This window comes from Moschus berezovskii, chromosome 5, assembly GCF_049115385.1.
Source record: "Moschus berezovskii isolate FMDL1 chromosome 5, NW_MosBer_1.0, whole genome shotgun sequence".
NCBI classification, from domain to species: Eukaryota; Metazoa; Chordata; class Mammalia; order Artiodactyla; family Moschidae; genus Moschus; species Moschus berezovskii.
The window spans coordinates 43,926,619-43,952,094 of NC_142464.1; the positions used below are offsets into that span (position 1 = coordinate 43,926,619).

Below are 25,476 nucleotides of genomic sequence, written 5' to 3' on the forward strand. Positions count from 1 at the left end.
AGAGGTTAAGATACTTGCCCAAGGCCATACAGTTAGTAAGTGGTAGAGCCAGGAGGGCAGTGGTGGCATTTAAACTGAACAGTGCATAGATAATGCTTGCTGCAGGGTCTGGCACACAACCAGTACATGATAGTTTTTATTACAGTAAAAACCTGGGTGCGTATTTTTTGGGTTAATCTTAGACAAAGATTGATTTTCTTACACCGGTGGCAGAAAGTTGCAGACAGTTGTTCTCTTGACTCAACATCAACTATGACCAGTTTCCTCCAAGTCTCGTCTCAAAAGAGTGGGGCAAATCTTTTTCTGTAAAGGGCCAGGTATATGTTAGGCTTTGTAGGCCAGTAATTGCTGTGACAAATCCTTTTCATCCCAACCCTTTTAAATTGTAGAACCCATTTTAGCTCGCAGCCTGTAGTTGGTTGGCTCTCTAGGATAATTAATAGAGAACCATTCTAATCATCAAAAAAGGCTTCACATGGAGACAGTTATCAAATTGACTAAACTGTCTGGTTATACTGTCATCGAATCCCACCTACCAAAAGTTGACTTGTTTTAATGAGATTTTTTTCATTAAACTGGTACATTTCTGAAAACAGTGAAGAAGCTTCCTAATGTTTTCAGAAAAGGTAGGTAGGTAGGTATATCTAGAAATGCCTCCCTAAAGAGTGTTCTAAAACAATACTTGCTAAAGGGGAAAAGCGGAAAATATGCCAGAAGAAAAAAAAAAAGTTTTTAGAAAAGCAACACAGAATTTCGCTCATGCAACAAATATTTAGGATTTACTGAGCATCTCTATATGCAGTCACTGCTCTTCATAATGCAGTTTTAAAGCTCACAGGGACCTTAGAAATTATCTCGTCCAGTCTCCTTATTTCACGGAAAATGAGAATTCTGAGGCCCCCAAATTTAAAATAACTTGGCTATCTCCATTCAAAATTAAATGTAACAGACTTTTCTGTCCCTTACATAGAGCACTATGTATGCTATTAAATGTTTCTCGAAAGCTATTATTCTCTACCACTTTTAAATTGTCTATTAAGCCTGGGAAAACAATACATGGTAAGTGCTTTTAAAACTTCAGTTCAGTCGCTCAGTCGTGTCCGACTCTCTGCGACCCCATGAATCACAGCACGCCAGGCCTCCCTGTCCATCACCAACTCCCGGAGTTCACTCAAACTCATGTCCACAGAGTCGGTGATGCCATCCAGCCATCTCATTCTCCGTCGTCCCCTTTAAAACTTATACACAGCAAAAAACACTTTTCTCTAAGGGGGCTAATTAGCATCAGCCATTAGATTAATACGTCTCACGTCCACCTTTAATCTCTCCTCTTCCCATAGACGCCCATCTCTCCTGCCCACACCGCCACTGTTCTCAGCTGCTGTCTGTCTACGCTGTCCTTCCCACTCCATTCTTCCACATATACCCCCCATTCACGTTTTCTTTAAAACCAGGGTCAAGTCACACATCACTCCTCCTCTCCCTACCCTCGAGGTTCTGAACATTTTCAAGGTCCAAGGCTTTGGCTGGCCCCTCAGTGCCAAACTGACCTTCTTTCTCCCCAGTCTTATTCTATTTCTTCTGATGCGCCCTTCAAGTTGTTCCTGGCCCTTTCCTAAATATGCCCCCATATTCAAGCTCTTGCTAAGGCATTCCCCTCCATGCAGAATGCCTTTTCACCCATCATAACCTTCAGAAATCTCATCCATCCTTAATGCCATCGGCTACCCCTACCCTGTTTTCATTTTCCCAGCAGTAGGCTCTACTCTATGACAGGAACTACATTTGACCTTCTATTAGATTATATGGATAGATGACTTAATTCTTCTACTGAAAGCAAGCTACACATCCTGCAAGTACAAGAAGAAATAGTTCTGGTTACATTAAAACACCAAATTTATTGCATAATATTGAACTATATGCACACACATAGAAAATAAACATTTCGTATAACTGTATATCTTTTTTTAAATCTTGTATTATAAAGACTGAAAAACTACCAATTGGAATAAGTTTTAAAAACAAAAAAAACAAAAATCTACAATCCTTCGTTGAGATTTGATGCTGTCTCATGGTTCATAAATACTTCATTTTATATAAATAAGTCTTTTCTCTAGTGACTAGGAATTTAAAGTTAGGCTGACATGGATGCTTTGCTCATATAGAATTTTCTTATCTCATGAAGAAAGTTCAGCATGTTGTGATTTTTTAAATACATGTATTTGCTTCAAACACAATCCCTAAAATCCCATTGTAAACAAACATTTCAAATGCAATAAACAAAAGTCCCATAATAAAGAACATCCTTAAGTCTTAGCAATTAGGGAAGAGAGGGGGAAAATCTGAGTAGAAATATTTGCAATTTAAATAGAAATAAAAACTAAAATAGACTGCATGCATCTTCTAGAAGGAAAGGAAGGGAGCGTTAAGTTAGGTAACAGAATGTGATGAAAAGTTGCAGGTGGGGAGGAAAGACAAAGTGGTAGAGATGGAAAGTGACAGTTATAGAAAGAGGCAAGAAATTTATCTTTTCTACTTTTCTAAGAGAAAATACTCCTTAAAAAATTAATTCAACTTGCTCCAAAAGCAAAATGATGGAAGAGGGTGGGGACCTGTTACCTCATCTTTTTGTCAGAAGGGCTTGGCGGAGCAACCAGACAAAATTCAACAGAGCTGCAAAGCTAAGCAGCTTTGCACAGCTTTGAGGAGGGCCGGGAACAGGCAGAGCCACAGGAAGACAGCTAGGCCCTCGAGAACTTAAAAAAAACAAGGCATGTTTGTTAAAGGCTCCCATAAATTCTCAAGAGTTCTGCCAAAGTCATGGACCCAGACTCAGCTTGTTGGGCTTGGGAATTTCTGACGTAGTCCTTTCCTCCTTAGTCCTGAGGGTTGGGCTGCAACAAGCGAGGAGCATTTCCAAGGCTGCAGAGAAAGGAGATGTTCTACATGTGCAGGAGAGAAAGGACGGGTCAATCAAATCATTCTTGCAGAGGAATGAGAAGTCAGAAGAAGGACAAGGAAGTGTTAGGAGGAAAGGTCAGGGCTGAGAGAAAGATTTGGGAAATAGTTTAAAAATCTACTGCCATTTTATCCAGTAGAGTGCAACATAGTCATAAGTGCAAGAAACACTGGGGAGTTTGGTTCAGGTTCGGGATTCAAAAGTTCCAACCTGTATACAGTAAAAAAAATAGAACTCACTCCCTATGATTTTCTGTATGGGCCTCAATGTGGCTGTTAAGGAAGGAAGGGAAATCTGGGGCAAGCTGGGGGTCTCAGGCCAAACTGAAGCCCTCGTAGTTGTCGAGGGCCTGAGTTAGCCGTGCCCGCAGGACCTCTTTGCTGCTGTACTTAGGGAGGTCAAGAAGGTTGTAGCAAGTGTGGGCCACAGGCAGGTACTCCTCTCCGCTGGCTGTGGACTGGATGACGATCTGCAGGCTGGCCATGCCATAGATGGGAATGCGATCACTGCCCGTCAGGAACACTGTGGAGAAAGAAGGGGAATTACCAGCTACGCAAATGAGCTCTCGGTGGCCCTGGGAAGTACCGAAGAGAAGGAGTGACACCCTGTGGCTTGTGTGAGAAGTGCAACCACTTTTATGTGCGACTTATATTAATACTAAATATGTTCACTCTTACAGAGCAGGAGATTGACTTTCAAATTCTGTTCTTTTGGTTTCATATGGACTTAGAAGTCTATACTTTTAATTGGCTAATTTCAGACCCTAAATATATACTGACACAAAGAATGCACCCAGTGAAAAAATGCTCAAAAATGCCCTCACATAAAAAATGACCTCGGACCTAGTCTGTCATACAGAGTGAAGTATATCAGAAGGAGAAACAAATATCATATATTAACGCACATATGTGGGATCTAGAAAAATGGTAGAGATGAACTTAATTCCAAGGCAGGGATAGAGATGCAAAGAATGGGCATGTGGATATGGGGGAAAGGGTGGGGGAAGGCGGGACAAACTGGGAGATAGGATTGACACATTTACCATGTGAAAATAGCTGGCTAGTGGGAGCCTGCTGTACAGCACAGGGCGCTCAGCTCAGTGCTCTGTGATGACCCAGAGGGGTAGGGTGAGGTGGGGGTGGGAGGGAGGTACAAGAGGGAGGGGATGTATGTATACATATATAGCTGGTTCACTCTGTTGTACTGCTAAGTCACTTCAGTCGTGTCCGACTCTCTGTGACCCCATAGACGGAAGCCCACCAGGCTCCCCCGTCCCTGGGATTCTCCAGGCAAGAACACTGGAGTGGGTTGCCATTTCCTTCTCCAATGTGTGAAAGTGAAAAGTGAAAGTGAAGTCACTCGGTCATGTCTGACTCGTAGCGACCCCACGGACTGCAGCCTACCAGGCTCCTCCGTCCATGGGATTTTCTAGGCAAGAGTACTGGAGTGGCTTGCCATTGCCTTCTCCGCAATGTTGTACAGCAGAAACTAATAAACCCTTGTAAAGCGATTATATTCCAATAAAAATTTTTAAAAAATCATCCTTCCCTTAAAATGGCCTCCACCAAATATGTGTTCTCATAAATGTTATCAGCCTTCACAAAATCAAAGAGGAAGGGGATTGCTGCCAGAGGAAAAGAGCTGACCTCAGGGAAACCAGGAAGAAGACGATGGTCTATGTGGACTCAGGGCCTCCGCTCCCCTCCTGTGTCTGCTTCTACCCCCTTTGCTGGTGAATTTCCATTTGGGATCTGTTTGCTTGCCTTTCCCTTAAACCAGGAGATCTGACACCAGCAGTACATGAGACATTTCACTCTTGCAACACATTGTGACTTAGGAAAAAGAGACCAACCCTTCTGTCTTTCCCAGTTTTCCAGCACCAGATAACCTTCTATGTTGAACTGCTAGAAAATCTACAATGATATCATTAGTTAAGGAGCACTTTCAAATAACCTGCCATTACCCAAGGCTGTGATATGTATAAACATTCTTGCCAAATCTATGAGTGAGTGAGTGAAATCGCTCAGTCATGTCTGACTCTTTGTGACCCCGTAGACTGTAGCTTGCCAGGCTCCTCCGTCCATGGGATTCTCCAGACAAGAATACTGGAGTGGGTTGCCATTTCCTTCTCCAATAAAGACTATAATAAATATAGTCTAGTAAAATCTAATATTATTAAGACTATAGAGTCGAATAATAGATTTATGAACGTCTAAAGGAGATACCCCTCATCCAAGGTAAGGTGCAGCGGCTGCGTTTTCTTGGAGCAGCTGTGAAGAGTTATTCCACGCCCAAGGTAAGAGAAACCCAAATAAGACGGTAGGTATTGCGAGGGGGCATCAGAGGGCAGACACACTGAAATCATAATCACAGGAAACGAGTCGATCTGATCACATGGACCACAGCCGAATGTGGTCCACTGGAGAAGGGAATGGCAAACCACTTCAGTATACTTGCCTTGAGAACCCCATGAACAGTATCAAAGGGCAAAATGATAGGATACTGATGAAGAGGAACTAAAAAGCCTCCTGATGAAAGTGAAAGAGGAGAGTGAAAAGGTTGGCTTGAAGCTCAAAATTCTGAAAACAAAGATCATGGCATCTGGTCCCATCACTTCATGGGAAATAGATGGAAAAACAGTGGAAACAGTGTCAGACTTTATTTTTTTGGGCTCCAAAATCACTGCAGATGCTGACTGCAGCCATGAAATTAAAAGACGCTTACTCCTTGGAAGGAAAGTTATGACCAACCTTGATAGTATATTAAAAAGCAGAGACATTACTTTGCCAACAAAGGTCCGTCTAGTCAAGGCAATGGTTTTTCCCGTGGTCATGTATGGATGTGAGAGTTGGACTGTGAAGAAAGCTGATCGTCGAAGAATTGATGCTTTTGAACTGTGGTGTTGGAGAAGACTCTTGGGAGTCCCTTGGACTGCAAGGAGATCCAACCAGTCCATTCTAAGGGAGATCGATCCTGGGTGTTCACTGGAAGGACTGATGCTAAAGCTGAAACTCCAATACTTTGGCCACCTCATGCGACGAGTTGACTCACTGGAAAAGCCTCTGATGCTGGGAAAGGTTGGGGGCGGGAGGAGAAGGGGACGACCGAGAATGAGATGGCTGGATGGCATCACCGGCTCTGTGGACATGAGTTTGAGTGAACTCCGGGAGTTGGTGATGGACAGGGATGCCTGGCGTGCTGTGATTCATGGGGTCGCGGAGAGTCGGACACGACTGAGCGACTGGACTGAACTGAACTGAAAGGTCTCTGAACAGAAAAATGTCTCCTTCAAAGGAAACCCGCAGACCAAGAGCAGGCTCCTCCTGACTGTCACAGCTCTTGTCAGAGCTCTACAGGCTCCACTGGCAAATCTTACCCGTCACTTGACTCATATGCCACTGTTTCTCAAGAGCCCATGTAGCTGGGCCGAGGCGAAGCGGGGATTTTTTAAAGAATTCTTCTGTAAGATCTCCACTTCCTCTCATCCTTACTCCCTGTGAGCAGTAGAATCTGGGGGTAAATCTTGCATTAATATTAATATATGCTTATTCCTATAAAGCAAAAGGGACTGCCTTTCAAATTCTGTTTTTAAATTTTATCCTATTCACTGGCTAATTTATGACCCTGATTATAGAATGACACAAAGATTTCTACTATTTTTAAAAGGCTCAATTTGTTCATATAAACTAGACTTCATTCTCCTTTCTGAATGTATTACCATTCTCAAATGTCATCCAGCCAGTCACAAAGGACCATTTATTGTATGATTTCATTTATATGAAATGTCCAGCACAGGGGAATCCACAGAGACAGCAGATTAGTAAGGGGTAGGAAGCTCAGAGAAAATTGGGAATGATTGCTAATGGGTACACTGTTTCTTCTCGGGGTGATCCACGTGTTCTAAAATTGATAGTTTCTCAACTGTGAGTATACTAAAAACCACTGAATTGTACACTTTAACTTACTTAGTATGTGTCTGTGAACTAAATCTCAATAAAGCTATTATAACTCACATCTGCCCAGTTACACTTAGAGTGGACACTCTAATATTTTTAAAAGGCTAGAGAAAAAAGGGAGGTTAATCCAAACAATTTGATTTCATCAATGTAATACTTCAAGGAATCACTTACATATAAAACACCTAGTATCTCTAGAGAAATAAAAAAAAAAATCAGTGAAATGATTTTATTCCTTTCATTCAACCCATCCTATTAAGCAACAAATAAAGATTAACAACCTCTACTGTGCCTGAGATAGCACTAAGAGAAAAAGTGTAGATATATTTCCTTACTTAGCCTTTCCCTGGAGAAGGAAATGGCAAGCCACTCCAGTATTCTCGCCTGGAAAATCCCATGGACAGAGGAGCCTGGCAGGCGATATAGTTCATGGGGTCACAAAGAGTCGGACACGATTAAGTGACTGAGCACGCTTACCCTTTACCATTTAAAAGAGCTGAACTTCACCCATGTAGCATACCATCCTATACCAAATACAAAACCGAAATGTGGACAAATACCATATGGACATTATTGATACTTACACAGAAACTTCTTCTTCTTTTCCAATGGGAACTCATGAAATGTTTCCCAGAATAGTTTCACAGTGGGATGTGTGGCTGAGTAATCACCCTTGTAGATGGCAGTCTGCCCAAAAAAGACAAAAAGAAAAAAAAAAAAATTATCTTCCAGAAGCAGAATATTACAAGTAGGCATCTGTATACCATTTGCACTGGAGAATAAGAAATAAACACGGAGATGAAGGAGACCCCCAAATCCTACTTAATCACAGATCACTTAGAAAGAGACCAAGGTCTGGGTAATCCTGCCCAGGCTGCTGCTACTCACTCAGAAGTAAAAGACTGCATCTTTTAGGCTTACCTCTTCCAGTTCTTCCCAGTTGTAGCTGCTGTTCCCCACCATCATGGCCCTCAGTTCTGAAGGCTGGAAGAGCTCTAGCACTTTGCCACCACACACCTTTAGGAAGCCACTGGAGAAAGCTGTGTACCACTCATGAACTGAGATTTGGAAGACGTAATTCACATAAGCGTCCACAAATTCCTGCCTGCCCGGAGACCAAAGAAATAGAATACATTTAGCCCAAGGATCTGTAGAATTTATCAAGTTCCCCTTCTACACTGAGGTTGAGAGAGATGAAAAATCCTCACCAAATTCTCTCAGCAGGAGGCATCCTACAGCATCCTGTAGGTTACCACCCAGTCCTAGGATTCCAACAATGATCTGGGGGTAGGGGAGACAGGAAGGAAGGGGAGGGCGGAAGGTAGGTGGAACCATAATATTGACTTTAATTTTTCCTGAGGTGCTCCAGTTTTCCTCTTGTTTATGGTCCTAAATAATTTAGTTCAGAAAAGATTTTTTTCTGCTTAAAAGTCTAAGATGATGGTTCTAGACTACCTCTTTTCTTTTCAAAATAAACAGAGCTAAACCCACCTACATTTGTATCCGGCCCTACTTTAAAGGTAATTTCCTAAAGCCTCACTCTAAATCCCTTAATCACCTCTGGAAAGAACTGTCATATACAATGGCTCTATCTCACTAACGATCATTCAAATGCTAATTAAGACAGTGCTGTGCTGTGCTTAGTCACTCAGTCTTGTCCAACTCTGGGACTATAACCCTCCAGGCTCCTCTGTCCACAGGGGTTCTCCAGGCAAGAACACTGGAGTGGGTCACCATGCCTTTCACCAGGGTATCTTCCCAACCCAGGGATCAAACCCAGGTTTCTCACACTGTAGGAGGATTCTTTACCACCTGAGCCACCAAGGAAGTCAGATTAAGACAATAGCTTCCTACCAGCCTGACTCACAGCAAGCTGGCTTCCTGGGCTTTTTATTGTAGGTAAGGAGTTAGTTTTCTGGACAGGCTTCTGCAGGCTGCAGGTCATAGTTCTGGTTTGGTTTGGTTTGCTTTTTTTGGCTGTTTGTGATTTACTTTTTAGCCATTAAAAAAACAACTGAAATACAGTCAATTTTGAATGTTGTGTTAGTTTCAGGTATACATAAAGATGTTACAGAAAAACTCAAATTTTTGGCCAACCCAATATATAGTAGTGTATATGTTAACCCCAAACTCCTAATTTATCTTTCTCCCACCATCCCCTTTGGTAACCATAAGTTTGTTTTCTATGCCTGTGAGTCTATTTCCTTTTTATAAATAAGTTCATTTGTATCATTTTTTTAGACTCCACATATAAGTGATATCATATGATATTTTTGTCTTTCTCTGTCAGAGTTCTCATATTTTTATATATGGTCTGGCCATTGTCTGCATGTATATTCCACCTCTGACTAGTGAGGATGTGAACTGTGAACTGAGGCATAAACACCTGGGAGAAGAAGTTGCCAATATCTAGAAAAGTTGAAAATGTTAACACCCTTTAACCCAGCTACCCTAATACCCAGAGGGGCTCTTCACATGACTGCACAAGAAGACAAGTACAGAGGTGTTCATTGTAACATTTTCTTGTAATACAGATAATTCAGGGAAACAAAACTAAATATCCAGTAATGTGAGAATGGACAAAGAAAAAACAAGTCATATGATGGAAACCATAAAGCATAATAGCACTCTAACGGCATTGTGCATGCATGCTAAGTCGCTTCAGTCGTGTCCAACTCTTTGCGACCCCATGGACTGTAGCCCATCAGGTTCCTCTGTCCACAGGATTTCTCCAGGCAACAATACTGGAGTGGGTTGCCATACCCTTCTCCAGGGATCTTCCTGAGCCACGTCTCTTACATCTCCTGCGTTGGCAGTCGGGTTCTTTACCATTAGCACCAGGGGGGAAGCCAGGTTAATAGAAGCAATTAAATCTATAATTATTCAAAGGAATAGAATCTCAAGAACAATGCTGAGTGAAAACCAAGTTTCTGAATGTTAACTACAATGTAATAGCACTTCAGTTCAGTTCAGTTCAGTCGCTCAGTCGCGTCCAACTCTTTGTGACCCCATGAATCACAGCACGCCCGGCCTCCCTGTCCATCACCAACTCCCGGAGTTCACTCAAACTCATGTCCATCGAGTCAGTGATGCCATCCAGCCATCTCATTCTCTGTCGTCCCCTTCTCCTCCCGCCCCCAATCCCTCCCAGCATCAGAGTCTTTTCCAGTGAGTCAACTCATCGCATGAGGTGGCCAAAGTAATGGAGTTTCAGCTTTAGCATCCGTCCTTCCAATGAACACCCAGGATTGATCTCCTTTAGAATGGACTGGTTGGATCTCCTTGCAGTCCAAGGGACTCTCAAGAGTCTTCGCCAACACCACAGTTCAAAAACATCAATTCTTCGGCGATCAGCTTTCTTCACAGTCCAACTCTCACATCCTTAGCACTTGCCTAAGTTGTTTTTTAACACCCCCTGGAGAAGGAAATGGCAACCCACTCCAGTATTCTTGCCTGGAGAATCCCATGGATAGAGGACCCCGGTGGGCTACAGTCCACGGGGTCGCAAAGAGTCGAACACTGAGCAACCTCACTCCCTCATCTGTAGAGCCAGACAGTGGCCTTGCCACTTATGGCTGATGATCCTTGGGCAAGTTATTTAATCTCTCTGTGCCTCATTCTTTTCATCAGTAAAATGGGGAGAATAAGAGAATGTAACTAATTGGACTATTATAAAAATTAAATGAGTTAATAAATGTAAAGTTTTTAGAACTGGGGCTGCTTTGTAAATGTTAGTGATTATTATATTGTTTATGGCTAGGAGATTTTGTTTAGGAATATGAAATTATATATAATGTATATGTAAGATGTGTTTAATAAAAGCATTAATGTAAAAGATTTTTTGTCTTAAAACACACATTATAAAAATATAAAAACATGAAAGAATATGCATAAAATTCGTAAGAGTTTTGTCTATGTGGAAAAGGAGGGGGAGAGGAGTAGGATTAAGAGGATGTACGGCGAGAATGGCAATGGTTTCAGGAATTATTTTTTTAAAAAATCTGAAGTATATACTCTCTGTGTTTACTGTGGATCATAGATACAAAGATGTCTGTCATATTAGTTTTGTGCTTTTCTACATTTATGTCTTTTTCTAAAAATTAAAAAACTGACACTATGAAGACAGATACTTGCCATGTCTCCTTCTCTGTGACACTACACTTCACAGAACTGTAATTTGAACATCTTATGTTTCCTCCAGGCAGACCCAGTCACTAAAAACTAAACAATCTACACCAATAACTGTTGTGTGAGCCCTAACAGTTGATTTTTTTTTTTCCCATTTTGGAATGCAAGTGGTTTTACTGTGAAAGCATCAACTTCAAAGATAGCTACAGAGAATAAACACATTGCCAGCCACACAACCAAAAAACATGAACAGCCAGGCTGCCTACCCCACTGAAGTTCCTTTGGTTCAAAGATTTTGGTTGATTTTGATAACTGACCATTTGGGCCACTCGCTTTTTTCTCCTCCCACACATTAAATTCCTCCTCTTATGTTTTAAATTTATAAATAAAGAATAAGCCCAGAAGGGACTCCCATGGTGGTCCGATGGCTTGAACTCTTCACTCCCACTGCAGGGGGCGTGGATTCGACCTCTGGTCAGGGAACTAGATCCCACATGTTGCAACTAAGAGTTTGCATGCTTCAACTAAAGGTCCCATGTGCCACAACTAACACCCAGCACAGCAAAATATACATTCTTAAAAATATTTTTTTAGAAGTATGAGCCCATGAAACCCTAGGCCCTTACTGTCAACCTCAATGAAAGTAGAACCCCAGACTCACACTCACTTTCTCTGCACCAGCCCCAACCCAACCTTATTATGTGGCCCCGGTAGGCTACGCAATTTCCAGGTCTTGAAGTAATAAACTTTTTTTTTCCTCAAAGTGTCCTAATTATTTCCGAAGGGCATTTTGCAGTCATAATCATAACCACAAGGGCTGGTTCAATCACAACACTGGTTATCGACAGGACGAGACCAGCACAAAACACTGACAATAAGCGGTATAATACAGTAGATGGTGGAGTAGACAGGGGTGCAAATCCAGGGTCTGCCATGTCCTTTATCTAGTTACTGAGCTGCTCTTTTCTCATCTTTAAAATGAGGTAAATGTTGTTTTTAAAATAAAAGCCACACTGTACATCTTAACTATAGATGCTGAAAGTTCTCACAATGCAGACAATATACTGCTTTCCTGACAAAGACAAAGCCTGTAAAACAAAGAATGTTGCCTGCCTTCCAGTTCTACAAGTATCAAGTAATAAGCCTATGCAGTCACTGAAAGGAATGAAAGAAAGTGAAAGTTCTCAGTGGTGTCCATCTCTTTGCGACCCCATGGACTATACAGTCCATGAAATTCTCTAGGCCAGAATACTGGAATAGGTAGCCTTTCCCTTCTCCAGGAGATCTTCCCAACCCAGGGATTGAACCCAGGTCTCCTGCATTGCAGGCAGATTCTTTACCAGCTGAGCCACAAGGGAAGCCCAAGAATACTGGAGCAGGTAGCCTAGCCCTTCTCCAGGGGATTTCCCGACCCAGAAATCAAACTGGGGTCTCCTGCATTTCAGGGGGATTCTTTACTAACTGAGCTATCAGGGCAGCCCTATAACACAGGATAAAAAACAAGATTAAATATTCTGTGTTCTTTGGTCCAAAGATAGTTAAGATACATGTCAGGAAGAATTTCAGTGATACCAGATTCTTGATTCTTCCTATACATAAATAAGCACTAAAATCACTTACTAAAGATACTTGATTCTTTTGTGATTAGAAATCTTTCACCAAGGTGTATGTTTGACTATACGTATTTCCCAGTCCAAAAAAAAAAAAAATTACATATATGGGCTCTTTTACCTCTTAGGAGCAGTTCCTCAGAACTATCTAAGAGGCTGTCTCACAGGCTATAGTACTAAGTAAGGCCCCTGAGGGCCTTATATTATAGTCAAAGCTATGGTTTTTCCAATAGTCATGTACAGATGTGAGTGGACCATAAAGAAGGTTGAGCATAAAGGCTGAGTGGACCATAAAGAAGGTTGAGCATAAAGGCTGAGTGGACCATAAAGAAGAACTGATGCTTTCAAATGTGGTTCTAGCAAAGACTCTTAAAGAGTCCTCTGAACAGCAAGGAGATCAAACCAGCCAATCCTAAAGGAAATCAACCTGGAATATTCATTGGAAGAACTGTTGCTAAAGCTGAAACTCCAATACTTTGGCCACCTGATGCAAAGAGCCTACTCATTGGAAAAGACCCTGATGCTGGGAAAGATTGAAAGCAAAAGGAGAAGAGGGTGGCAGAGGATAATAAGATGGTTAGATAGCATCACCAACTCAATGGACACGAATTTGAGCAATTCTGGGAGACAGTGGAGGATAGAGGAGCCTGGGGTGCTGCAGTCCACTGGGTCGCAGAGAGTTGAACCCAGTTTAGCCACTGAACAGCAAGAACAAAGGCCCCTAAATAAATTCAAAAATCATCTCTCTCATACTGCGCATTTTTTATTTCAGTCAGCAGTTGCAGAAACCATGAATGGACCCAATGCAGACTTTTCTCCTTCATCTGAACCCTCCAAGGCACTAGCAAAGGCCCTTGTGGCTGTGCACCTTCCTGGTGAGTCTAGACAAATTTGGCTGAGTGTCTCTTGTCTTGGTTGACGATCTTGAGTTTTATTCAGCAGTAAGAAAGACAGGTTACCCGACTTTTCATTTGTAAGATATTGAGAAAGTGCCCAGTTGTAATTAGGTAGGAGGTTGATCTGATGTCTTTCCTCAAATCATCTACCTTAACAGGATTTCTTGGATATAAGTGAAGACACCATATGAGAGCCTTCAGCTCCAAAGATAAGGGACACAGCTCTTCCTGGCCAGTTACAACTTTCTCGGGCAACTGAGGAAATTGAGTTGTGGCAGAGGCAAGTCCTTATGCTGTGCAGCAGTCCCTAGGGAAACCCACTCATTAATTTACAAATTCATTAATCCAGAGACACATATATAAAAATTGGCCATTCAGTGCTCAGAGCACCCACACCAGTTTTAGACTGCCAGCAGGAGAAAACAAGATACACAGAAGAGCTGAAATGACTCTATGGTGACACTTAGAATTAAGCCCATAAACCACACATTGGCCCACCACAGTTTTCAACAGTGATTTTACTCTGATAAACCAAGAGCCTCCCATACACAAAAAAATGGGGTGTCAGATGACCCCTGACTAATACCCCAAATAGGTTTACATATGTACAGAACTTATACTTGTAAGTACTTAATTAGGAACTAAGGAAATCCTCTCTGAAATGGCCAAGGTGCAGCTCTTTCTGACATTCCAAAACCAGTTTCTGCATAAGCAGTTAGAGAAAGTCACCTTGATAAAACATCTTTTCAAAATTCTAAGGGCACAAACTCCTTCCAGGAGGAACTTGCATTTTTCTCCTTGCATCTTTGAGATATAAATGTTCTACCAGAATGCTCAAGAATTCTTGCCTTACTCTTATTTAAACCATCTCTAATTCCTGGGACTGAGGGGGGAAAATAGACCTTTAAAATCCAAGCAAGGGACTTCCCTGGTGGTCCACTGTAAGACTCTGGACTATGAATGCAGAGGGCCTGGGTTTGATCCCTGGTCAGGGAACTGGATCCCACATGCCGCAACTAAGAGTTCCTGTGCCACAAGTAAAGATTCCGCATGCCAAAATGAAGACTGAAGATCCTGTGTGCTGCAGCTTAGAACCAGCACAGACAAATAAATAAATAAATAAATATTCAACCCAAGCGAGTTAAACTTATTCCAACTGTTATTTATAAACTAGTGAGTTTTATATTGTAATACTTGATTCATGACTAAGTTTTAAAATGAAGCTATGAGATCTCTGGTTATATCTGTCTATATGTCTGTGTGTACATTATAGATAAATGTCTCTACTTCTGAATGGTATTGCCAAAATTAATTTGTAAAAGAGCTCTCTACTTAATTGACTTAAAGGAAATTAAGCACCTATATAAAATCTCAAAAATATAGGAGAAACTAATCCAAATGAATTTCGGGTCACATGATCTGGTAAATATTCAGTTTTAAGTTAATATTCAGTTTAAGTTTGCTAATATTTAAGTTTGCTAATTTAATTAATACAGACTCTTTAAAGTCATCAACATTAAGAGTAATACTTGTACCAAAGTTTACTAAAAGTCATCTAAGATCTCATTTCCATTATAAAATTTGTCAGCAAGAAAAATAACCTGGTATATTATGGAATTTTTATAAGTAAATTAACTGTAAATGAGTTGACAGTTTTTAGGTCACTTTAGGAATAATTACATTTTATGGTCTGTTGTTAGTTGCTAAGTCATGTCTGACTCTTTGCAACCCCATGGGCTGTAGCCTGCCAGGCTCCTCTGTCCATGGTATTTTCAAGGCAAGAACACTAGAATGAGTTGCCATTTCCTTCTCCAGGGGATCTTCCCAACCTAGGGATTAAACCCACATCTCCTGCATTGGCAGGTGGATTCTTTATTACTGAGCCACCAGAGAACCCTTGTTTTTTATGGTATGTTTACTGAAAAATAGCTTCTACAAATATTTGGTTACTTGAAACTTTAGAGTTTTGCTAAATTATGTTACATGATGAAAGTTTACTGAATATCTAAATTATTCCAAAATAAAATTAGATACTGAAACATTAATTACTGAACACAGATTTCCTTTTACAGAGAAAATAAAGATATCCAGGACTATTAATAAATATGCCTGGTGCCACATGGAGACATTTTCTGTAAGAAAGTACTTGTTTTTTAAGAAATTACAAACAGTATTAATAAGTTTGTCAGTCTACAGAATGCTAGAAGTTTAAAATTGCTTATTTCTTAGTTCTCACTAGCAATTAAGTTTTTAAGAGTTGAGAATTCTAGTTAATATATGTAATTAAAGCTAATAAAATTAGTAAGAGAAGCATGTTTGTATGCAAGGAAAAAAACAAGCTATAAGGAACAGAAATGCATTCTGTTAAGGGAAAAGAGTAATTTGTCCTAAAGAGAGGTTAAAAAGATAAGAGAAAAAGGGAGTACGGAGGTTTTTTAAAAAAAACAAAAATAGAGCTATCATGATTGAGCAACCCCACTCCTGGGTATATATCAGAGAAAACCATAACTCACAAAGATATATGCACACTAACATTCAGTGCAGCACTATTTACAATAGTCAGGACATGGAAGCAACCTAAATGTCCACTGACAGAGAACAGATAAAAGATGTGAGATACACATACACAACGGACTATTACTTAGTCATCAAAAAGAATGAAATTATGTTATTTGCAGCAACATGGATGGACCCGGAGATTGTCATGCTGAATGAAGCAGTCAGACAAATAAAATATCATATGATATTGCTTATATGTGGAATCTAAAAACATGGCACAAATTAACTTATTTACAAACAGAAACTGAGTCAAAGATACAGAAAACAAACTTCCCAGTGGGGAAGATAAAATGGGAGATTAGGATCGACATATAAACACTACTATATATAAAATAGGTAACTATTAATAATAAGGACCTACTGCACAGCACAGGAAACTCTACTCAATACTCTGCAATGACCTACATGACAATAGAATCTAAAAAAGATTGCATATATGTATAACTGACTCACTTTGCTGTACAGCAGAAACTAATACAACCGTATAAATCAACTATGCTCCAATATCATTTCTCAAAGAAAAAGAGAAAGTATAGGAAAAAATCTAAAGGTAAAAAAGAAAGTCATAGAATGATGTAAAAAGAAACAGAGAAAAGAGTTTTGTGCACGGTCAGGACTGGCTAAGATAAGAATAAACTTAGTTGAGTAAATGAATTACAACGTTAAAGGTAAGACGGTGCAAAACTAGAATTTGACTCCCTGTTAAGAGGACAAAGTTTTCTTGGAGTATTGGGATGATTTTAATAACAGATTTTGAAGTTTTTTTTACTTCTTAAGTAATCTGTTCTAACTGTCTATATTTGCCTTTTTGAATCTTTGTCACTTTGGTCAAGTGGTAAGTACTGTTTCACAATGACCTATAATTCTATTTGACCAAGAGTTTTAAAAACTCTTGATCTCTTTGACAAAATTCCTCATATTGATTTCTAAATGAAGTTCTTTTGACCTGTAGATAACTTTGGGACGCTCCAGAGGGCCCCTGAAACATCTCTGAGAGAAATATTAAACTAATTGGGCTTATTTGATATGTTAAATTACATGGCTAGTATAATCAAATAAAAATAAATAAAATTTAATATTGTAATAGTCACAAAGAGTCGGACACGACTGAGCGACTGAACTGAATAGTGTGTAAAAATGTCCAAATTTCCTTGACAAATGCATTGTAACCAGGCCTTTAACTGCTTTTTGAAAGTCTTTTGTCATCAATATACAATTACTCTCTTACTCTGATGCTCTTACAAAAATGCTTTAATCTCCACGTAGACTTATAGAAAGGATTTTTTGACAATCGTAGGTTTCTGGTAACTTTCAGATCATACTGCCTAACTGGGTAAGAAATTAAAGAACATGAATGGAAAACCTGATGGCTTCATAACACTGTAAACAGAGGATCAAGAATTAGTAACATGGGACTGAATGAACTGATAAGGATGGTTATAACTTTTAAGTCTCTGAAAAATTATTGCTGATTCTTATTAATGTTTTGTTTTCCCAGATTTGAGAAAACTTTTCCTCTTTCCTCTTAAGCCAATTATGATTTATAGCAGTTTGGTAAATTATACCTTTGTAAGCAGAATTGAAATATTTATCATTTCTCGGATTTCTCCAGAATTTGGAAACTTTTGGTGAGTATTCTTATTTTCATGGCAATGTAATTATTTGCACAATTTCAATAAGAATCTGTTTTCTTTATAACAGGAGATAATTGGAAACACTGGCTATATTACCATAACTTTGGATGGGATGTCATATTTGAGACTATACAAAAATCAGACATGGCCAGACAACTTCAAAGATCTGAGGTGACTTAATGGAACCATAAAGCCCCTTTGAAAAACAACCTAGTGGTCCGTAGTCAAGGCTATGGTTTTTCCAGCGGTCATTTATGGATGTGAGAGTTGGACTGTGAAGAAAGCTGAGCGCCGAAGAATCGATGCTTTTGAACTGTGGTGCTGGAGAAGACTCTTGAGAGTCCCATGGACTGCAAGGAGATCCAACCAGTCCATTCTAAAGGAGATTGATCCTGGGTGTTCATTGGAAGGACTGATGCTAAAGCTGAAACTCCAATACTTTGGCCACCTCATGCAACAAGTTGACTCACTGGAAAAGAGTCTGATGCTGGGAGGGATTGGAGGCAGGAGGAGAAGGGGACGACAGAGAATGAGATGGCTGGATGGCATCACCGACTCAATGGACATGAGTCTGAGTGAACTCCAGGAGTTGGTGATGGACAGGGAGGCCTGGCGTGCTGTGATTCATGGGGTCGCAAAGAGTCGGACATGACTGAGTAACTGAACTGAACTTTGCTTATAGGACTCCTAGAAGCCTTATCAGGTGAATAAGGGCGGCTACTTCCCGGCAGGTGCGGATCTCAAGATCTTTTGTGGACCTGAAGAGGAGAGGAACCTGCCCAAATCTGTAGATTTTGCAGGCAGAATCTGATGCCTAGTCCCTGACATGGCTTTTCTAGCCTGAGGGACCTTTTAAATGTTCAATCTGAGATTCCTTATGAAGAGATTCAGCAAAAGCAATTTCAAAGAGCCTATATGATCTTAATTTGGCCATAATTTGGAGAAATGAGGGTGATTTTAGAGAGAAAAAATTTATTTCAGTGAGTATTAATTTCTAGTGTTCTTAACTGTTTTTGTGGTTTGTATTTACTGCCTAAGACTCAACTTCCTATATGGCTCCTTGTTAATAAGTTGTATTATTATATAAGATTTAATTGAATTATTAAAAGGACATTCTAAATTTATTTCTGAAGCTTACCACAGTAATCTATTTTTGCATGAAGATAGATGCCCCATGACCTACAACCAGGAGATTATAAACTGGAAAGATATCATTCAAAGGACTCTCTCCAACCTAGATAAAAGGACCCCATCAGGTACTCATGACTAGCTTATACACAATGAAACTTAAGGGAAATGATCCTTGGGTTTACATTTCCCACTGAAAAAGAGCCCTGCACCAGACTGGTCTAGAGAGGGCTCCTGACCTCAAAATCCCCTTGAAACAACACTCAGAGGAGAAAGTACACCCACACCAGGCTGAGAAGACAATATCAGGAGTGGACAGCTATGTTAAAATGCCAGACCAGATCCATATGATCATTTATAGTGTTTTGTTGATTTCTTGGACCTTTGCATATGAATCAAACACATTTTTTAAATCATGAACAATAATCCTATACAATTTTAAAAAATCAATCCAATTTTCAGACTTGTGGTCACTTACCTATGTCCAGTACTTCTGGTTTACTTTGGTGGATTTCTTATCTCCAAGGCTCTAACTGAATGGCCCTTAGAAAAAATTATTTTAGAAGAAAGAAGTTATAGGGCCACTAATGATATTACTAGATGGGAATCCCTCACCTGGCTAATGAATCATACTTTTTCTGTCCCTGACCATAACATGAATTCCCTTTTAAAGTTACTCAAGGGCTTCCCTGGTGGCTCAGAGGTTAAAGCATCTGCCTGCAATGCGGGAGACCTGGGTTTGATCCCTGGGTTGGGAAGATCCCTTGGAGAAGGAAATGGAAACCCACTCCAGCATTCTTGCCTGGAGAATCTCATGGACGGAGGAGCCTGGTGGGCTACAGTCCACAGGGTCACAAAGAGTCAGACACAACTGAGTGACTTCACTTTCACTTTCAATCTCAATCAGAACAATGAGCTAAATTTCAAAGAATGTAACTTCCCACTTATTAGAAAAGACCCTCCCTCAATTATGGGATGGATTTATATAGCTAACACTGGACTATAGTCATTTAAGTTTAAAGGCCTGCCTATGTTGAGAACAATTAAATCATATTAAAGATAACCAGTCAAATAACAATAGAAAATTAAGCTGAGTGCCTTATGAACAATGCCAACATATTATTTCCCTTAAATACAGCAATTAGTATGAAACAGACTGGGTCAGGTGACCAGAAATACTGACTTGCACCTAATGGAACTCAATGGCTTTGCGGCACTAATTTGTGGCTTTGGCTTCTGCCAGAATGGATAGGAAGATGTATCCTAGGATTCCCTTGGGCTCAAGACAATGTGTGTTCCAATTTAGATATGACTCCATCAAATTTACCACGTATACAAGCCTGATGGATCAAGAGATCTGTATTTCACTGGTCTGACCACTTAGCAGCTATTTCTGTGCCTTTGTAGGACTGGAAGATGCAACCACCCAGATCAAAGCCTTCACAAAATTCACCCAACAGGCCTTAAATGACAGTAATCAGGCTATGAGCTTACTGAATTCTGAGATCTCTATGATGAAAAAAAAGCAGTATTATAAAACACATGGCCCTCAGTATATTTACAGCATCTCAAAGAGGCAGGCACCTACAGGCTGTAATTCAAACTGAATGCTGCATCCTTATACCAGATGAATCCTCCAATATTACCCATTTAATGACTCACATGAAGAAACTAATTTCTGCCTCAAGTGATTTGCTTCCTAGTCTTGGTGGTCTAACTAAGGAGCTGGTTTCGTTCTGGGAGATCATGCACAAATCTCTACTATGGTCTTATTAATGTTATTAGCTGTATTACTTACATCCTGTATAAGGTGGTTGTTTCTTCAATGTGTCACAAGATCTTCGAGAAAACTAACGATGGCTCAACGTCTTGAGGCAATTGATCATGTATATATTCCTATACAAGGGCTTCCCAGGTGGCTCAGTGGTAAAGAATCTACCTGCAATGCAGGAGATGCGGTTTGATCCTTGAGTTAAGAAGATCCCCTGGAGAAAGAAATGGCAACCCACTCTAGTATTCTTGCCTGGGAAATTCCATGGACAAAAGAGCCTGGTGGTTACAGTCCTTGGGGTTGCAAAAGTTGGCCACAACTCAGCGACTAACAATGCTGCTGCTGCTGCTAAGTCATTTCAGTCGTGTCCGACTCTGTGCGACCGCACAGATGGCAGTCCACCAGGCTCCCCCGTCCCTGGGATTCTCCAGGCAAGAACACCTGAGTGGGTTGCCATTTCCTTCTCCAATGCATGAAAGTGAAAAGTCAAAGTGAAGCCGCTCAGTCGTGTCCGACTCTCAGCGACCCCATGGACTGTAGCCCACCAGGCTCCTCCATCCATAGGATTTTCCAGGCAAGAATACTGGAATGGGTTGCCATTGCCTTCTCTGCTAAAACAATAGTCCTATATAAATTTAACTGTAATGGTGCAACTCTAGATACAGGGAAAGGAACATCCTCGCCTGACCTAGGAATGAACTTTCTTAGCACTGTGGGACAAATTGGTCATGAAATGTCTCCTAAACTTTGGTTCAACTTATGATCTAAAGGGAGGCAGTGGTAAAACAAAGACTATTGCCTGCCACCCAGTTCTACAAGGAGCAAGTCATTTGCTATTGCAGTCACTGACCTACAGTACAAACTGAAAGGAATTCAGGACAAAAAACAGAATGGAGCATTTTGTGTTTTGAATATATGGACTCCTCGATAGTTTTAATACATACTTGAGGAAGAATTTCAATGGCCCCAGATTCTTTCATCTTTCCATATAAAGATAAGCACTTCTTTGATTATGATTCTAAAGGAGATCAATCCTGGGTGTTCATTGGAAGGACTGATGCTAAAGCTGAAACTCCAGTACTTTGGCTACCTCATGCGATGAGCTGACTCACTGGAAACGAGTCTGATGCTGGGAGGGATTGGGGGTGGGAGGAGATGGGGACGACAGAGAATGAGATGGCTGGATGGCATCACCGACTCGATGGACATGAGTTTGAGTGAACTCCGGGAGTTGGTGATGGACAGGGAGGCCTGGCGTGCTGTGATTCATGGGGTCGCAAACAGTCGGACACGACTGAGTGAATGAACTGAACTGAACTGAATCTTTTACTAAGATATATGCCTGACTCCATGTATTTCCCAGCCAAAAAATTCATATATACTGGCTGCTCCCCTGCCCCTTTAGAGCAACTGCTCAGAGTTAGCTGACAAACTGTCTCCAGGGCTATAGTCCTCTGTAAGGTCCCTGAATAAACCCAGAACTCGCAGCTCTCATGTACTACATTTTTTAATTCTGTCAACAGTTGGTAACATTTTTCTGGTACAACTACCTAAGAAAAGCACCATCAGCATGATTTTGTATTATAGCCTGCGATGGTTAATTTTATGTGTCAGTTTGGCTTAGCTATCGTGCCCAGCTGTTGATCAAACATCACTCAAGATGTTGCTGGGAAGGAATTTTTGGATGTGATTCACTTTTGGACTTTGAGTAAAGCAGATTAGTTTTCATAATGTGGATGGCCTCATCCTGCCATTTGAAAGCTCTAAAAGACTAAAGTTCTCCAAAGAAGGAATCTGGCCTCCAGACTGCCTTCTGACTCAAGACTGTCACATCAACTCCTGCCAGAATTTTCAGCCTACCCTCTTGTTCTAAAGGTTTCTGATTTGCCAGCCCCACAATCACACACACAGATTCCTTAAAATCAATTTTTATCTTTATGTGTGTGTGTTATTAGTTCTCTTTGTCTGGAGAACCCCAAAACAGATTTAGGTACCAGGAAGTGGGGTACTACAATAGCACATACCTAAAAATGTAAAAGTGACTTTGGAATCAGGTAATAAGTAGAGGCTGGAAGGGTTTTGAGGGCATGATAGAAACCTAGTTTGCCTTGAAAAAACTATTGATAGAAATAAGGACATTAAAGGAGATTCCAGTGAAGGCTCAGAAATAAAAGAGAAGAGCTACAGTGAAAGATTCTATCTTAGAAAATATATACAAATCATAAACAGAATATTGATTGGATGTTAAAGCACTCTGGTAAAATCCCAGACAGAAATGAAGAACACATTATTTTTTGTAAATTGGAAACAGGCAATCTTGTTATAAAGTGGCAGAGAACTTAGCCAAACCATGTTCTAATGTTTTATAGAAAGTAGGACTTATAAGTGATAAACTTGGTTACTTAGTGCAGGACATTTCTGAGCAAAATATTAAAGGTGTGACCTGGTTTCTTCTTGCTGCTATATAAAGAGGGAATTTTTTTTTCAATTGTTAATTGAAAAAGAAATAGAACTGGAAAGTTTGGAAATCCTCAGCCTATCCAGATAGCATGCTCTGAAAACAAGGCCAAGGTGTGGCTAAACAATGGTCTGCTAAAGAAATCAGGCATGTGACTTATGGATCCAGTCAACCAACTCTGTAGAAGCCAGGGGTAAAGATGTGGCTATACAGGAAAGATCTGTGGAGGACCCTCTTGTCTGATGGCGTAGACCCCCATGAATTGCCTGGGAGGCCAATAAGTTTTATGAGAATTTTATATAAGCAAGAACACTGCCAGCTTGCACTGAAGGGGCAGAGACAGTTTTAAAAAAGAAAAAAAGAAGAAGAAGAAAGACTTGCAGAATTCCACAGGTATGAAATGAGCCAACAGGATTAACTGGCTGCAAACAGAACAGGTGTTAGAGCACAGAACCAAAAAGAATTATTCTCCAGGTCTAGAATCCACTTGCCTCAGATAAAGATCCCACATGCCACAACTAAGACCTGGCTCAGTCAAATAAATGTATAAATATTTTTATAAATCTAATGAACAACGTGATGTGAAGAACTGACTCAATGGTAAGGACTTGGATACACACGACCTCAGTGATACTTAAGACTACCCTTTAAGTAAATTAATTGTGGCCCAATAAAAACAAATACACAAAAACTCAAGAAAAAATCATTTTGAAGTTAATGCTGTCATTATTCCAATTTGAGAACTGAATTGAAGACAAACAACTAGTAAATGGGCAGGGGCAGAAAGTGAAGCCAAATGTCTGAGTACAGACTTGTGCTCCCAACCACTTCACCAAAGTGCCCTCCCATCATCCACCTTTCTTATTTTTCCCCCAATGTGACAGGTGTGTGAGAAATTACAATAAGCAGAGAGAAAGACTTGACAGTATGACAGCTCATCTTGCTATTCCCAACTATGTGTTACTGGCAGCCCCCATAATACGCTAGAGTCCATAAAGCCCACAAAATGAGACAACTCTTAATAACAAAGAGTTAAAGCTTTTAAACACATAATTCTTAAAAAGCAGGTACTATATGCATTGCAAACTGTTTTCAGAGTCTGAATCTACGGGTCTTTTAAAATGCTTGTCAAACCAATTCTGAAATAAACACAGAAAGTCAAAGGAACTAGAAGAGCAAAATAATTTTGAAAAAGAACAGAGTTAACCAACTTGAAGTACCTAATTTCATGACTTACACAGTTACCAAGTGTGGTACTGGTGAAAGGACACATAAATCAATGCAACAGAAAGTCCAGAAATGGATCAACATGTATATGGACAAGTGTGCTGTGCTGAGTTGCTCAGTCATGTCTGACTCTTTGTAACCTATGGACTGTAGTCTGCCAGGTTCCTCTGTCCATAGGGATTCTCCAGGCAAGAATACTAGAGTGGGTTGCCATGCCCTTCTCCAGGGGACCTTCCCAACCCAGGAATCAAACTGGGGTATCCAGCACTGCAGGCAGATTCTTTATCAGCTGAACTACAGGGCAGCCCTCATATGGACAATTACTTTTTGCCAAATTGAATGAGCAATTCCGTGAATAAAGGATAGTATTTTCAAGAAATGGTACCATATCAACAGAAGATCAATATGCAAAAGGTATATATCCCTATGGTAGTAGTAATGCTAGTCACTCCGTCGTGTCCTACTCTTTACGATCCCATAGACTGTAGCCCACCAGGCTCCTCTGTCCATGGAATTCTCCAGGCAAGAATACTGGAGTGGGTGGCCATTCCCTTCTCCAGGGGATATTCCTGACCCAGGAATCGAACCTGAGTCTCTCAAATTGCAGGCAGATTTTTTACTGTCTGAGTCACCAGAGAAGCCCATATACTTCACACTTATTTAAAAATTAACTCAACATGGATCAGAGTCTAAGTGTGAAATTTTAAGTTGTAAAACTTCTGGAAGAAAACGTAAGACCAAATCTTCATGGCCTTGAATTTGGCAAAGACTTCTTAAATATGACTCCAAAAGCATAATCTATTAAGAAAAGATTAATAAAATGGATTTATCAAAATTTTAAATATCTGCTTTTGGAAGACACTATTACAAAAAATAAAAACAAGTCACAGATCAAAAAGCATATTTAAAAAACACGTATCTCACATAAGACTTGTACCCAGAATATATTAAAAAAATTGGAAAATTAGTAAGAGAACAAAGAATTCAATTTAGAAAATGAGGAAAAGATCTAAACAGACATTTTATCAAAGAAGATATATGAATGACACATAAACACACTAGAAGATGGTATCATTAATCATTAGGGACTCATAAACAGCTCTTAGATTAGGGGACAAAACTCAACAATATGAAATGCTGGTGAGGATGT

General features: G+C 40.2%; 1 protein-coding gene across 5 annotated transcripts in view; it reads right to left on the reverse strand.

Moving 5' to 3' along the window:
* Positions 1-1,286: 1,286 nt before the first annotated feature.
* HERC3 (HECT and RLD domain containing E3 ubiquitin protein ligase 3) overlaps positions 1,287-25,476 on the reverse strand; it is a 163,974-nt gene continuing 139,784 nt past the window's right edge. For 3 of the 5 annotated variants that reach the window (XM_055434103.2, XM_088836242.1, XM_055434104.2), the window contains exons 24-26: positions 7,837-8,020; positions 7,500-7,602; positions 1,287-3,481 (exon numbers count right to left, since the gene is read on the reverse strand). In XM_055434103.2, coding sequence (XP_055290078.1) covers positions 3,273-3,481; positions 7,500-7,602; positions 7,837-8,020 — 496 coding nt within the window. In that variant the 3' untranslated portion in view covers positions 1,287-3,272. Of the gene's footprint in view, positions 3,482-7,499; positions 7,603-7,836; positions 8,021-19,348; positions 19,414-20,668; positions 20,810-25,476 lie in introns of those variants that run through there. The other 2 variants (XR_008687010.1, XR_016037428.1) reach the window with 2 other exon arrangements.